The following is a 16,919-nucleotide window of genomic DNA, read 5'->3' on the forward strand; positions in this document are numbered from 1 at the left end:
TGGCAGCTGTCCACTGTGAGAGAACCACCCATTTCTCATGGGTCAACACCCTGTCCTCCATCATTTTATTAGCCCCCCGTTTTCACGTGCCATTCCTCATTCCCTGCATGGGTTTTCAATGGGCCCTCCTCTTTTGTGCAAGCCACCTGCTCTGACGTAACCACTTCCTTCACCCACTCATCACTGCCGGTCCTTACTCCATTGTTCCTGCCCGGCATATCCCCTGTTGTCATAGATCACATAGAAGTTGCTATGGCTATAGTTCGACCCCTGCTTGCATCATCATTATATAATGTACTGTATTCTATTTCCACATGTCAAGTAGTTGGAGGATAGGAGTAGCAGTCTGAGCTGCTGATGTAATTCAAGAATCCAGAAGACATACAAGATTGACCATGTGGGTTATTCTGCACTTATTTCAAAGCTGGAGCAATTTCTTCATCAGGAAAACCGTACTATATAATTTTGTGGTTCTCCTGATGAAGAAGTTGGTGCAACTACGAAACGCGTTGAGAATAAACCGCATTGTCAATCTTGTACAACATCTTCTGGATTCTTGAATTACATCAGCAGGATAGACTACTACTCCTATCCTCCCAATACTTGCTTTATACAGGGTTCTCCTGAACTGAGGGTACTGCAGAAGCTGTCAAGACTTGATTCATTGACTGTGGGTTTAACAAACCCAAAAGGTGAGCAGTTTATCCCTCATCTATGCAAATGTGCCCATCAGATAAGACCCTATTGCGCTTGGTGTTCCCTTGTTTTCTGTTAGGCCTGTTTCACACATCAGTTTTTTTGTGTCAGTTAAAATCCGCGAAAATGGCGGAAAGCGGATCCGTTGGTAACTGATGTGAATGGATGCCACCGGACCGTTTTTTTTGACGGATCCGCCGAATGAAGAATTTTAAAGGAACAGCTGCCCGGGAAAAGGAGAGAGAGAGAGAGAGAGAGAGAGAGAGAGAATTTTTTCTGTCCGCCAGAAATGATTTCAGGGTTAAATTTCCGCCTGACTTCATTCCTCCGGCATGCGCACTATAAAAATGCGGATCCTGCAGCACAAAAAACGTTGCATGGTCCGTCCAGGCATCTCGGCGGACGCAAAAAAATTGACGGATCCGCAAAAAAACTGATCCAACGGATGGCCATCCGTCAAGATCCGCCAGTAATGCAAATCAATGGGGAAAAATACGGATCCGCCCAAAAAACCGGTTTTGCAAAACCGGCGGATTTTGACTGATGGTCAAAAACGGAAGTCTGAAACCGGCCTTAGACTTCCATATGTATGTATCCGGAAGTGGTTTTACAATCCATGCTTGCTCTATCTCTTTATCTCCCAAAGCAATAAAGGTTTCCTCTGCTTTTTAATTGTGGCCATGTGGTAAATCATAATGAATGTTACAGTATAGTTGATGTGGATAGAGTGGACAATCTAGTGAAGATAATACATATTCTGCCTTTTACTCAATCTCACTAACCTGGTCCCAATTTAGGCAACATCTATTCACCAAATTATAGATTGGAAACTAATGGAGGGAATATTCACTTTTTGGATAGCTATAGCTTCATTCATCTCTAATTATAAATCATTAATAATTAATAATGAAATGTGTGTGGGATGTAAATATCCTGCCAATGACTATAACCATCATTTATGTTAGTATACAGTGGGGCAAAAAAGTATTTAGTCAGTCAGCAATAGTGCAAGTTCCACCACTTAAAAAGATGAGAGGCGTCTGTAATTTACATCATAGGTAGACCTCAACTATGGGAGACAAACTGAGAAAAAAAATCCAGAAAATCACATTGTCTGTTTTTTTTTCATTTTATTTGCATATTATGGTGGAAAATAAGTATTTGGTCAGAAACAAAATTTCATCTCAATACTTTGTGATATATCCTTTGTTGGCAATGACAGAGGTCAAACGTTTTCTGTAAGTCTTCACAAGGTTGCCACACACTGTTGGTATGTTGGCCCATTCCTCCATGCAGATCTCCTCTAGAGCAGTGATGTTTTTGGCTTTTCGCTTGGCAACACGGACTTTCAACTCCCTCCAAAGGTTTTCTATAGGGTTGAGATCTGGAGACTGGCTAGGCCACTCCAGGACCTTGAAATGCTTCTTACGAAGCCACTCCTTCGTTGCCCTGGCGGTGTGCTTTGGATCATTGTCATGTTGAAAGACCCAGCCACGTTTCATCTTCAATGCCCTTGCTGATGGAAGGAGGTTTGCACTCAAAATCTCACGATACATGGCCCCATTCATTCTTTCATGTACCCGGATCAGTCGTCCTTGCCCCTTTGCAGAGAAACAGCCCCAAAGCATGATGTTTCCACCACCATGCTTTACAGTAGGTATGGTGTTTGATGGATGCAACTCAGTATTCTTTTTCCTCCAAACACGACAAGTTGTGTTTCTACCAAACAGTTCCAGTTTGGTTTCATCAGACCATAGGACATTCTCCCAAAACTCCTCTGGATCATCCAAATGCTCTCTAGCAAACTTCAGACGGGCCCGGACATGTACAGGCTTAAGCAGTGGGACACGTCTGGCACTGCAGGATCTGAGTCCATGGTGGCGCAGTGTGTTACTTATGGTAGGCCTTGTTACATTGGTCCCAGCTCTCTGCAGTTCATTCACTAGGTCCCCCCGCGTGGTTCTGGGATTTTTGCTCACCGTTCTTGTGATCATTCTGACCCCACGGGGTGGGATTTTGCGTGGAGCACCAGATCGAGGGAGATTATCAGTGGTCTTGTATGTCTTCCATTTTCTAATTATTGCTCCCACAGTTGATTTCTTCACTCCAAGCTGGTTGGCTATTGCAGATTCAGTCTTCCCAGCCTGGTGCAGGGCTACAATTTTGTTTCTGGTGTCCTTTGACAGCTCTTTGGTCTTCACCATAGTGGAGTTTGGAGTCAGACTGTTTGAGGGTGTGCACAGGTGTCTTTTTATACTGATAACAAGTTTAAACAGGTGCCATTACTACAGGTAATGAGTGGAGGAAAGAGGAGACTCTTAAAGAAGAAGTTACAGGTCTGTGAGAGCCAGAAATCTTGATTGCTTGTTTCTGACCAAATACTTATTTTCCACCATAATATGCAAATAAAATGAAACAAAAACAGACAATGTGATTTTATGGATTTTCTTTTCTCAGTTTGTCTCCCATAGTTGAGGTCTACCTATGATGTAAATTACAGACGCCTCTCATCTTTTTAAGTGGTGGAACTTGCACTATTGCTGACTGACTAAATACTTTTTTGCCCCACTGTATATATATATTTTAAGATAAGGTGAAGAAGCCAGCATATAAAAACAATGTATTGAATTTTACACTCCAAATTAAAGCAGAAAATCTGTTAATTTGGACTGATCATCTGCCTGGGAAACAGCAAGCAGAGTCTTACTATGAACTCTAGTCTTACGGTCAATCTGGTCTGCAAACACCTCTCCGTAGATCATCCAGTATGGCATGTAAAAGATGTTGCGGGCTAGCCTCCATGAAGGCTCCTCATCTGGGTGCAAGATGGCCTGTCTTGCCACGCCAAAGCTCATCAACACAACCAGCATTATGATCACAAAATACAGCATATCAATCATCTATAAAATAGAAAATAAGACAAATGAAACAAGCAGCACTTTTATAAAATGCTGGTTTACTTTTTTTGTGTTGATCTATCAATAGAAAATGCGAAATAAGTGCAGTTACTCTCAAAAACAGGATCTCAGAGTAAACTGAACGAAATACACTCTTTTCCTGTAAATAAGCTCATCCATTGTATGACAGAATACAAAGCAACTTTTAAAGAACTTTTGATTTCAATTCCTCCCCATTTACAGGATCTCTGCTTGCTGTCAGTTAAAATGCTGAGAGAAAGCATCATTGTTTAAACACAGGTACAAGGCTCAAAACAAAAACTTACAGTTAGCTAGCTGTCAATATATAAGGTTGGTCTTAATAAACATATCATCATTAGCATATAAAATATTCTATGCTGACTTGTAATTTACCATTTTTCCGATCATCATGACGTAGGGTCCGAGGTATTTGTTGACTCCAAAGATATCCAAAACCCGAATATACCAAAAGATGATATCCACACAGTATATGACCCGTCCGTAACCCATATATGGCTGATTTTGTAGTCTGAGCATTGCTCCGATTAGAAACACTGAAATGGCTACAAGATCTGTGATATTCCAGTACTCTTGTAACCAAACCTTTACTTTCTGGCTCAGCTTTCCTGGTTCAGACATTAGAATCTACAGGGAAATGTGGAATGACAAAAAGAAAGTGGAAAAATAACCAACTGTGTAAAAAAATTGATTACAGTTCAATATGAATTCTGGTATCAACATATGCCATTCTGTTAATGTGCGTAACTGTTTATTACAACTTTTGTTAGTACCTTCTATTTGGAATGTAATAAATGACCCCTGTCACATATTTCAAATAGCAGCCCATCTTAGTCACGTGTTAGGACGGGCTGCAGTCTGAAGAATAGCAGCTCCTGAAACCTGTGTCTAAACTGACAAAGGAGCTGTATAATAAGCACACAGAATAATGAGCTATGAGTAGGGCTGTGCCAGCAGAATAAATAAATCTCCGCTGACCGAGCACAAAGGATTTTTGTCTCCAGCCTCAGTTTTCTCTAAACAGCCAGCCAAGGAGAATATTTATTTCTTCTGATATCACAGCCCTTTTCTTTGGCTTAAGGTACTGTCACACTTAGCGATGTACCAGCGATCCCGACCAGCGATATGACGCTGTCAGGATCGCTGGTACATCGCTAAGTGGTCGCTAGTGAGCTGCCACACAGGCAGATCTCACCAGCGACATTGCTGGGGACGGGGGTCGCTACTTACCTATCACACCAGGCGATCCTGCGTCCTCCCGCCCGGCTCCACGCGTCGCTCGTCTCTCCACAGGAAGCGCCGCAGGAAGCAGATGGCGAGAAACAGTCCAGTACGTTCTCGCGCGATCAGCGATAACCAGCGGGGGAGCCGGTCGTAGGTAAGTATCACACACAGCGATATCGCTAGCAATATCGCTATAACGTCACAAGTTATAGCGATATTGCTAGCGATATCTCTTAGTGTGACATGCCCTTAACAGATGTATGTTTGCTTACAATATAGTTCCTCTGTCAGTTGAGATAGTGTTTCTTCAGACTAGAGCCTATTCTGACTCACTTTGAGGGGTGGTGCAGTTTTTAGAATGGTGTACCTTTGGTTGTTTTCTTTCACATAGGTCCCTCAAAGTCACTTTAAAAAATGGTTTTGTATATTTTATTGGAATAATGAGAAATTGCTGATCAACTTTTAACCCTTCTAACTTCCTAAAAAAAATTATGTTTAAATTTTTTTTCAGAAATAAAGTAAACATGTGGCAAATGTTATTTATTAACTATTTTGAGTAATAAGTATCTAGTCTAATTTGTGGGACATAACTATATAGCTATCTGGTTTAAGGGCATAAAAAAATTAGTTTTAAAAAGTTTTAAAATTGAAACATTTCAAAATTTTTGCAAAATTTCTGAAATTTTCACAACTAAACGCAAGTCATATCAAACAAATTTTACCACTATCATGAATTACAATATGTCACAAAAAACAATCTCAGAATCACAGGGATCCATTGAAGCATTCCAGAGTTATTACCTCATAAAGTGACAGTGGTCAGAATTGGAAAAAATTGGCCTTTTCAGGAAGGTGAAAACAGTCTGGATGGTAAGGGGGTTAAAGAACTTAAATCTGCGATTGCCTGATCGCTTGTCCTACATAGTGCAAAACCATTGAATCTAGTGAATAAATAGCATGCCAAAGTGTGGCTGTATGTAGCTAAAATCATCTTTGTCCATAAAGCCCAGCCTGTATCTTGGCTTCACAGGAGTACCAATATGGCAGGGGGGAGGGGAAAATAGGCACCTGAAATTATGCTTTTGAGGATTGTGTATTCAAAATCAGAGATTGATATCGGGATTTAAAGAGTTAAGAGCAATGAGCTGTTATTGCAGCTGTTACTGGCTTATGCTGACTGTATAATACTGCCAGCGTCTGCCAAGTATGGTGAAGGCTCAGCTTTCATAAACCCACACCCAACATGCACTGTACATTTATGGCAGATGTCAGGACAGCGTCAATGGTGTATTCTGACCTCAGACATTTATGGCATGACCACAGAGGTCATGGCTATTTTCAGATCTCCCGTAGAGTTTTATAGCTACAGTGGCATATGTGCACAAATCTTTTCATTCACAGCAGCCGTGAGACAAAGGTTAGGGGACTCCATTTCTCGAGATTGGTGAAGGACCCAACAGTGACCCCAAATTTCTGATACTAATATGCACCTTTAAATACTAAGGGCCTACTGTTAAGATAACCCACCAATGTTTGATTGACGGGAGTTTGTTGGTGGTTGGCAGAATAAAAAAGCTATATGTGCAGCTGCTTCTAGTACTGGTGGTAATTTCTATTCAAGGGTGATTCATTCAGTTTAAAATGTACGGCACAGCCTGTATACACAGTAAAGAGGAGACGGCTCTCTGTCCCAATGGTTGGTTCCATTCCAGTTAGTAGACGATCCTAGCGATAAGTCATCAGTGTTAACATCCTCTATGATTCCTTTCAACAATATACTGTAAACCAAATTGCCCAATTATGCCTTTCTTGAAAAATATAATATTGCAGGTTATATATACTATATTCCTTGATAGGGTGTTGATCCAGGGAACTAATCTGATTGCCGTATGTGGAGTCGGGAAGGAGTTTTTTTTCCCCAATGTGGAGCTTAGTGTTTGCCGCATGGGTTTTTTTTTTGCCTTCCCCTGGATCAATATGTTAGGCTATGGGTTGAACTAGATGGACTTAAAGTATTCCTTCAACCTTAAAAACTGTTACTATGTTACTATCTGTTTTAGAATGTGTAATTAGAAGAGATGTGAGAAACCATGTGCATCATCATTATAGGTCCATTGTTATAAATGGGTCACCGAGAAGGATAGCATGCCCAGGCTAAGCCACAGAAAACCAGAGAGGTTGGTAACTAAGCGGATTGCAGACCCCTGATCCTGTCCACACAACTAGCAGTAGCCGTGGAGCGTACCTACAATGATCCTAGACGCCTCAGCACAGCCGGAGAGCTAACTAAGCCTAAAGCAAGAAAGGGGAAATCTAAACTGCCCCGGAGCAGACCCCAAAGGAATAGATAGCCCCCAAACATATATTGTCGGTGAGACAATATGAAAACACAAACGCAGGCAGAAAAATAGACTGAGCAAACGATTGGGCCCACACTGACTAGACAGGGCAGGAAAGGAAAGACACTGCAATCATGCAAAAAACCCTGCAAAATTCCAACTTGTCTGATGCACATAAAACACTGAAGTCGCACGACTTCGCCCCCACTATATCAGCACTCTGGTATATTCTGAAAGCAAAGCAAAAAGAGACCAATATAACAGGGGACAAAACAAACTGGCACAAGCAGTAACATATGGGCGGTGATTCAGCACAGCCCCAGCCAGAGCTGGCTGACCCGCACAAAGCAGAGATAGACAAAACCAGATCAAATGCAAACAGAGTAGCAAATGAACCACTTAGCTGAACATGCAGGGACAGAGCAGGAGACATCAGACCTCAGGAGGCACAGGAAGAAAATCACCAGCAGGGATAGAGGTAGTCGGCAGTCTTAAATCCCAATCTGAAACCCCAGATCTCCAATCGTCTTCCTCATTATCAGGTGGCAAGCCTCTGTCAATCAGATCAGCTCCACTACCTCCAGTAACCACCAGAGGGAGCCCAGAAAGAGAACTCGCAACCCCTCTGTCAATCTGACCAGCTCCACTACCTTCAGTAATCACCAGAGGGAAGCTAGAGGGGGAATTCTCAACAGTCCATATTACATACTGAAGGGCACTTCAAATGCTATTCTTTTGTGTTTGTTCAATAGTCCAAAGAGGAAAATTTCACTTATAGCAAAAGTATAGTATTGACCCATAGCAGGGTGACAATGCCATGTTATTGATCCATATACCAGGGTCTGTAATACATGAGACCCAACATTATACTGTATTATAGACCACAATCCAAATGATGTTGCTGTATTGAAACAGTCACTAGCAGTGTTGGACTGGGTACAAAGGGCCCACTAGTAAGTCTGACTTGGTGGCACACTGTTCAACTTTTACATAGTAAAATGGGCCCTACAGGAGATTTACCTCGTCTCCCGTCATTCAGTCACTAGTACATTGAAACTGATAGGGTCACCAGCATGCCATACAAATATAATAATAAACTGAATACAAAATAAAAAAACAATCTCTTATTCTACAAATAACTTCCAGTTCCAATTCTCACCTCTCTCACTTTCTCAAGTGCAAGTGTTACAATATATGAAATGACAATCCACTCTTGAAGTGAAGGCCATCTCTCCATCTTCACCAAAATAATGTAATTGAATAACATTAAATATGCTAAGTAGGAAATCTGTGAAGAAAAAACACATTTATATTCTTACATATTACACTTTTTGTGGTAAATTTCGATATATATTAGTTTGTTTAAATGGTTTAAATATCGTTGATGAGTGTACCATGATTTGAAATGTAAATGCCTTTATGTGGGAAGATGAAATATTGAAATGTAATGTCTTGTTAATAATGTATAAAGTCTAATTAATCTCCTTTGTAATGCAGTGGTGCAAAAAAAAGGTGCACGGAAAAACATAACATTATTTGTTGTGTCCTTGATGTGTAATCCCCTTTAAGATGATTTGCAAAGCATTACTGAAAAGGTCATAGGGCTTAACACAATGATCACATCTGAAGTGATCTCTCATCTGACCTAAGAAATGGTCACACTGAAGAATTTCTTCAATATTGCTGACTCAAGCATATAATGTATAATGCACCATCGACTACAAGTGGGATACTACTCCAAATACACATGTGCTTAATTTGTAAATCTATGCTTGTGATGTTGCAAGGAAACTGTTACACCCCTGTGATAAGGCTCTGACCCAGGCAATCAGGTCCCCTTGTTTTGTACTGATGAGGGGGCAAATTCCCTGAAACATATGTCTACAAATGAAGTTTCTGGTTTGGCGACATATTCAAATTCATGTGACAAGGCACTTTAACTCCTTGGTGCAAATGGATGCCCATAGTTCTTTTAGGTTCGATTATGACCCCAGCTCTTGAGGAGCCCAAGACCCCTGAATTGCTTGACCTCTCAGGTGTGCCCCCCAACCTGAGAAACTTGCATCTGTTAGGATCACGTCGCTCACCGGTGTTTCCCAAGGAACCCCTGATATCAGATTTGTCCTGTCTGACCACCATCTGAGAGAGTCCCTGACCCCTGAGAAAAGATTTACCTTCCCCTCTAAACGTCCTCTTAGCAATCTCTGTGATGTTAGGATCTCCCATTGTAGATGTCTGGCATGGTATTGTGCCCATCTGACCTCTGGGATACAGGACGTTAGGGTTCCTAACAGGGACATTGCGTTTCTTATGGACATTTGTGGTTGTTCTGTGGCGGCCAAGGACAGCTTCACCACTTTCTCTATTTTGTCCTTGGGTAGAAGACAAGCTTGTAGCACGGAGTCCAGGATAAAACTCAAGAAAGCCTGTATCTTTAGGGGTTGTAATTTTGACTTTTGAGTATTCACCATCCAGCCTAGTTCTTTGTAAGGTCACTGACACCTGTCTAAACTGCGCAGCACAGTGATCCTCCGATCCTCCTACTATCAAAAAGTCATCTAGATAGGGCACTATAACTGTGTTCTGGATTCGGAAGAAGACTGTCATCTCTGCTATGACCTTGGTGAATACTCTCAGGGCTACTGATAGGCCGAAAGGAAGGGCTCTGAACTGAAAATGTTTGAGTCTGCCCTGGATGTACAGAGCTACCCTCCAATATTTTTAGTAACTTGGATGGATAGGTATATGGTAGTAGGCATCCTTTAAATTGACTACCACCATAAAACAATTGTGATGGAGGAACTTTATGGCTGTGTTCACTGATTCCATCTTGAAGGTGTGATTCTTCACCCAGAGATTGAGACGTTTGAGATTTATAATAGTATTGAACAAGCCATGTGTTTTTTTTTATTAAAAAGAGGGGAGAATAAAAACCCCTTCCCTTCTGTTCGCCTGGAACTTCGGACAGGACTTGCTTGTCCACTAGGCTCAGGATCTCTGTCTCTTGGGCCAGTTGTTCTTCTATCACTTTCCTGACAGGGGGTTATAACGAATGTTTGTTTTGGTTGATGAAAAAATTGTATTTTTAGGCCTTCCTTCACTATGTTTAGGATCCAGGTGTTGGAGGAAATGTTTTCCCATGAGTGAACGAATAGTGAAAGCCTCTCCCTCCACAGGAGTTCCGGCGCCATTGCGAGGACTTCTTGGATGTAGGGGAGGGACTGCCGAACATGAATCCGGACTCTTTTCTTCCCTTATCCTCCCATTTTCTTCTTTCTCCTAGAGGGCGACCTCTGCTGAATTTTCTCCTCCGAAAAGACGGCCTTCTCTGATCCCCTGAGAACCTGGGAAAGCCCTTTTTCCTGTCACTTGCTTTCTCTAGGATGTCATCCAGATTTTTCCTGAATAAAAATTGGCCATCACATGGTAGCGAACACAGCTTAATTTTAGATTGTAAATCTCCTGGGCATCCTTTGAGACATAACGTACACCTTGCTGCATTCAATAATCCGGCTGCTCTAGCCACCTGTCTCATGGAATCAGCAGACTTATCTGCCAAAAAAGCTGCAGCCCCTTGTAACAAATACATATCTGAAAGAATTTTTTCTCTCGCTACCTTGGAAGCAAGTTGCTCCTCAAGCTGCTGGAGCCAGATCATTAACGAACGTGCCGTACAAGTTCCCGCAATTGCTGGTTTTAGTCCTCCTGCCGCTGCTTCCCATGTGTGCCTCAGGTAAGTATCTGCTTTTTTATCCAATGGGTCCCTGAGTCCTCTAAGGGTAATGCTGACCTCTTAGATGAACTGGATACCGCTACATCGATTTTTGGAACTTTGTCCAATATTTCTGCATCCTTCTCTTCAAAAGGATACCTCCTTTTAGAGTAAGAGGGTAGAGCTCCTGATTTTTCTGGTCTCCTCCACTCTCCGTTAATGAAGGCCTGAACCTTGTCACTGACTGGCAAGGTCCATTTTTTCCTTTTCCTGTAATCCCCCAAACATGACATCTTCCAGATACTTAGTCATTTTTTCCTCTTTCATGCTCATAGTTGATCTAATGGCCTTAAGCAGACCATCTGTATCCTCTATAGGAAAACATGGCCTATCCCCGGGGTCACTATCTGAGGAAGAGGAAGACGGGGATTCAGGATGGACTAGGCCCTGAGACAAGGGTAAGATTAGCTGGGAGAGCACACTTAAAATAAGGCAGAATTAGACTCAATAGGTCAATGTGGTGAACACCTGTGTAAACAATGTGCCCTCTCCCAGATAGTTGGATGGCAGACCATCCGGTACGAAATAAAAGACCAACTGAGAATGGTGAGAGAAAAACTGGAAGAAGCCATAAATATGAGTAAAAGTATAAAGATAAAATTGGGTTCCATAATTTGCCACAGGCTTGTTTGGTTTGGGTATATATGAAACATGAGCATATATCTCTGTCTGATCCATTATTTGTATTTTATTCATGGTCCTATATATTTTTTATATATGCTCATTATAGCGGTTTAATTGCCTCTTTTATGCACTAATCTTACATTTCTTGTTGGTGTGCCAATTTTTATAATAAAGGCTATTTTATTAAGCAATTTTATCTTTTTACTTTTACTCATATTTACGGCTCCTTCCAGTTTTTCTCTCACCATTCTCAGTTGGTCTTTCACCTGAGACAAGGGTGAAGAGGAGCCTGAATCAGAAGGAAGATCCTTAACTTTTTTTCCTCCCTCTCTTCAGTAGTGAATTAAGGGAGCTCTCCACCTCCGACTTAATGATTGATCGAAGACTATCTGCAAAATTTGGGGTCTCTTCCGCAATGGTTCTTTGGATGCAGTTGGAACATAGGTCCTTCTGCCAGTCATTCGCTAGGGAATTTTTACACAGGGCATTGACCCTGTTATCCTTCTTTCCCACAGATTTCCTAGGCTTTTCTTAAAGATATAACCAAACAATAGGTGAGTATTAACAACCTAGCAGACATTCAAGGAGATCACTCACCACCCATTGATAACCGTGGGTACCGGACTCGGAGGCTGTGGCGGGACACATAATGTATCCTCTCTGGACACCGAGGATTCCCGGGACCTCTGGCTGGGGCAGCTGCTGCTCCTGGTACTTGAGCAGCTGTCGCCTTTATGTCCATGCTGTCGATGAGCTCCTGGAGGAGGCGACGGTGATTGCCGCTGCTCTGAGTCACCCAACTCAATTTTATGAGCAATCTTCCATCATGTTGTTCAGGCTTATATAACCCCAGCTTTCCGTGCCTCTTCTATGTTAACCTTGCCCCTCCCCCCTGCGACCGCTGGCCGGACACTGTTGATTCTTATATCTGCTGGCGTCGCACTGGGTGCTGCCATCTTGTTTCTGGCGCTTCCCTGACGTCAGAGGGGCGCACCTCCTCCATCATGCTTTGTGGCGCCCGTGATGTCAGTGGTAACCGGAAGAAGCCTCCCAGCCGTTCCTCCATGTGGTGTCATCCAGGAGGGAGCTGGGCCGGGGAGGCGCAAGGGGGGGGGGCGGCACAGCGGATCCTGCACGACACCCTCCGGGAATGCCGCCCGCACGTGCACCAAGCCCCTGGGGGACTTGTGGATGGCACTACCAGTATCCGAAGGCTGGCATTACAGGTACAAGACCTGCTCTTCCCACGCCGAGACGGGCCAGGGTCCTTTCCTTTTACCCATGACAGGTACCACCGTCTTGAGCATGGGATTCCCATCCAGGACAGGAACCCAACTGAACCAGGGTTCTTCCCCTTATATTTCGGTAGGTTCCTGTCCTGGCGGGGTGAAGGGAAAACAGTTGATTCCTTCTGCTCAGATAATGTTCCCCAATTCTGAGGGCTGGTTTTTCCAGCAGAACAATGCACCATGCCACACAACTAGGTCAATCAATGTGTGGATGAAGGACCACCACATCAAATCCCTGTCATGGTCAGCCCAATCTCCAGACCTGGAATGTAATCAAGAGGAAGATGGATAATCACAAGCCATCAAACAAACAAGAACTGCTTAAATTTTTGTACCAGTAGTGGTATAAGGTCACCCAAAAGCAGTGTGAAAGACTGGTGGAAAACACACCAAGATGCATGAAAGCTGTGATTAAAAATCATGGTTATTCCACAAAATATTGATTTCTGAACTCTTCCTGAGTTAAAACATTAGTATTGTTGTTTCTAAATGATTATGAACTTGTTTTCTTAGCATTATTTGAGGTCTGCAAGCACTGCATTTTTTTGCTATTGTGACCATTTCTCATTTTCTGAAAATAAATACAAAATTTAATGCTTGGAAAATCAAAGACACATTGTCAGTAGTTTATAGAATAAAAGAGCAATTTACATTTTATTCAAAAGTATACCTATAAAAAGAAAAATCAGACAAACTGAAAATTTTGCAGTGTTCGCTTAATTTTTGCCAGAGCTGTATATGAGAGGGGAGTCGCCAACAGTGAACAGCTGATAGCCTTAATGCAGGAAAACTTCCAAGAGCTCTCAACTGAGCAGATTAACCCTTGCACTGATAAAATAAACCTGCACCATTTAATGTGAAGGTAAAGTGCTTCAAAACAGTGCAGGAGCAGGAGAAATCAGATGCTGCAGTCTTCCGGCTCCTCTCTGTCACGATCACCCCATAACAGCACACCTGTGCAGAGCAAGCTGTCAAACAAAGCGCTGGATCATGTGTACAGCTGCCCAGGGCCGGCTCCAGGTTTTTGTGGGCCCCGGGCGAAAGTGTCTCAGTGGGCACCTTTAATACATACCACAATTCATGATGCACAGATATGGCAAAGAAATATAGGTATAGTACAATGCCAAAGATATCACTTACTTCTTACATTACATGAGTGATCTCTATTGTAAATTCTACAATAGCTCAGAAACCAGCAAATCCTCGCAGAGCACAGTGTGTGCCCTAGTGAGGATTCACTTAAGACCGCACAGTATAGAACTCCACACAGTATTCTGGGCATCACATAGTCTGCCATACAGTTTATTGGGCCCCATATATTGCTTCATACAGAATAATGAGCCTCATATAATGCTCCATACAGAATAATGAGCCCCAAATATTGCTTTATACAGAATAATGGGCCTCATATAATGCTCCATACAATATAATGAGCCCCAAATATTGCTCCATACAGAATAATGAGCCTCATATAATGCTCTATACAAAATAATGAGCCCCAAATATTGCTTCATACAGAATAATGAGCCCCATATATTGCTCAATACAATATAAAGAGCCCCATATAATGCTTCATACAGTATAATGAGCCCCATATATTGCTTCATACAGAATAATGGGCCCTATATATTGCTTCATACAGAAAAGGTCCTCATTTAATGCTCCATACAGAAAATGGGCCTCATATAATGCTCCATACAGTATAATGGAAACCATATAATGCTCCATACCAAATAATGGGCCCAATATAATGCTCCATACAGAATAACGGGCCCAATATAATGCTCCATACAGAATATCGGGCCCAATATAATGATCCATACAGAATAACGGGCCCAATATAGTGATCCATACAGAATAATGGGCCCAATATAATGATCCAAACAGAATAATGGACAACAAATAATACTTCATACAGAATGGGCCCCATATAATGCTCCATACAGAATAGGCCCTATACATTGCTCCATACAGGATTGGCCCCATATAATACTCCATACAGAATAATGGACATCATATAATGCATCATACAGAATAATGGGCCCTATATAATGCTCCATACAGAATAATGGACACGATGTAATGCTCCAAGCAGGATAATGGGCCCCATATAATGCTCCAAACAGGATAATGGGCCCCATATAATAATAATAATCTTTATTTTTATATAGCGCTAACATATTCCGCAGCGCTTTACAGTTTGCACACATTTTCATCACTGTCCCCGATGGGGCTCACAATCTAAATTCCCTATCAGTATGTCTTTGGAGTGTGGGAGGAAACCGGAGTGCCCGGAGGAAACCCACGCAAACACGTGGAGAACATACAAACTCCTTGCAGATGTTGTCCTTGGTGGGATTCGAACCCAGGACTCCAGCGCTGCAAGGCTGCAGAGCTAACCACTGAGCCGCTCCAAACAGGATAATGGGCCCCATATAATGCTCCACACAGGATAATGGGCCCCATATAATGCTCCATACATGGGAAATCTTGAAAAATGAAATTCTCAAAGCACAGTTGTTATCAATTCCGAAAAGAGGGAAGAATAGGAAGCATTTAAGGAAACCAGGATGGATGAACACAGAACTTAAGCACATGCTAAAAAGGAAGAAAAAAATGTTTACAAAATGGAAAGAGGGAGGCATATCTAAAGAAGAATATTATGCTGTCTGCAGAACCTGCAGGGCACAAATCAGATTATCTAAAGCTGAAAATGAATTGAGGCTTGCAAGAGATGTCAAAAGCAATAATAAAGGATTTTGGGGATATGTCAAAAGTAAAAGAAAAGTCAAAGATGCTATAGGATTTTTACAGGATGAAAATGATGAAATGGTCAGACAGGATGTTGAGAAGGCTGAACTTTTAAATTCCTATTTTGCATCTGTTTTCTCTCAGAAAGGAAATGTAACATCAACTGTTATTCACTGTCCTATTAAGGGAATAGAAGAATCCAGGATATCTATAAACAGAAAGATAGTGAGGAAACACTTAGCTAACCTAAATGAATTCAAGTCTCCAGGTCCAGATGAATTACACCCCAGAATACTGAAGGAGATAGCAGAAGAAATTTTTGAACCCCTCTCCATAATCTTTGAAAATTCTTGGAGGACAGGAGAAGTGCCAGAAGACTGGAGAAGAGCAAATGTTGTTCCTATCTTCAAAAAGGGGAAGAAGGTGGACCCAGGCAACTATAGGCCGGTGAGTCTGACTTCTATACCAGGAAAGATCTTTGAACAAATTATTAAACAACATGTATGTCAATACCTGGATAAGAATGAAGTGATTAAACAGAGTCAGCATGGGTTTGTAGCTAATAAGTCATGTCAGACTAACTTAATTTCCTTCTATGACGGTATCACTGATTGGGTGGATCAAGGAAATGCTGTAGATATAGTATATCTTGACTTCAGCAAAGCATTTGACAAAGTCTCTCATACAATCCTTATTGAAAAAATGACTAAGTATGGAATGGACAAGGCAACTGTTAGGTGGATTCATAACTGGCTTAGTGATCGGACCCAAAGAGTGGTCGTAAATGGCTGCACATCCAGTTGGAAGAATGTCTCAAGTGGGGTACCACAGGGCTCTGTCCTGGGCCCTGTATTGTTCAACATCTTTATCAACGATTTAGATGAAGGAATTGAGGGTAAACTGATTAAATTTGCTGATGACACAAAGCTAGGAGGGATAGCTAATACTAGAGAAGAGAGAGAGAGGATTCAAAATGATTTAAATAAACTGGAGAAGTGGGCAGCAACTAACAGAATGGTTTTTAACAGGGAGAAATGCAAAGTACTACATCTGGGCAATAAAAATGAAAAAAGCATATATAGAATGGGAGGAATAGGCCTAAGCAACAGCACATGTGAAATAGACTTGGGTATACTAATAGATCACAGACTGAATATGAGTCAACAGTGTGATGCAGCAGCAAAAAAAGCAAATGCAATTCTAGGATGTATTAACAGAAGCATACAGTCTAGATCACGTGAAGTCATTATTTCCCTCTACTCCTCTTTGGTCAGACCTCATCTGGAAT

General features: G+C 41.9%; 1 protein-coding gene across 2 annotated transcripts in view; it reads right to left on the reverse strand.

The window, feature by feature from the left end:
• TRPM1 (transient receptor potential cation channel subfamily M member 1) overlaps positions 1-16,919 on the reverse strand; it is a 337,343-nt gene that overhangs the window by 82,686 nt on the left and 237,738 nt on the right. For both annotated transcript variants that reach the window (XM_073586898.1, XM_073586897.1), the window contains exons 20-22: positions 8,355-8,483; positions 4,008-4,259; positions 3,422-3,596 (exon numbers count right to left, since the gene is read on the reverse strand). In XM_073586898.1, coding sequence (XP_073442999.1) covers positions 3,422-3,596; positions 4,008-4,259; positions 8,355-8,483 — 556 coding nt within the window. The remainder of the gene's footprint in view (positions 1-3,421; positions 3,597-4,007; positions 4,260-8,354; positions 8,484-16,919) is intronic.

Source organism: Dendrobates tinctorius, unplaced genomic scaffold (assembly GCF_039654945.1).
Source record: "Dendrobates tinctorius isolate UK_male_01 unplaced genomic scaffold, ASM3965494v1 ptg000097l, whole genome shotgun sequence".
Lineage (NCBI taxonomy): Eukaryota > Metazoa > Chordata > Amphibia > Anura > Dendrobatidae > Dendrobates > Dendrobates tinctorius.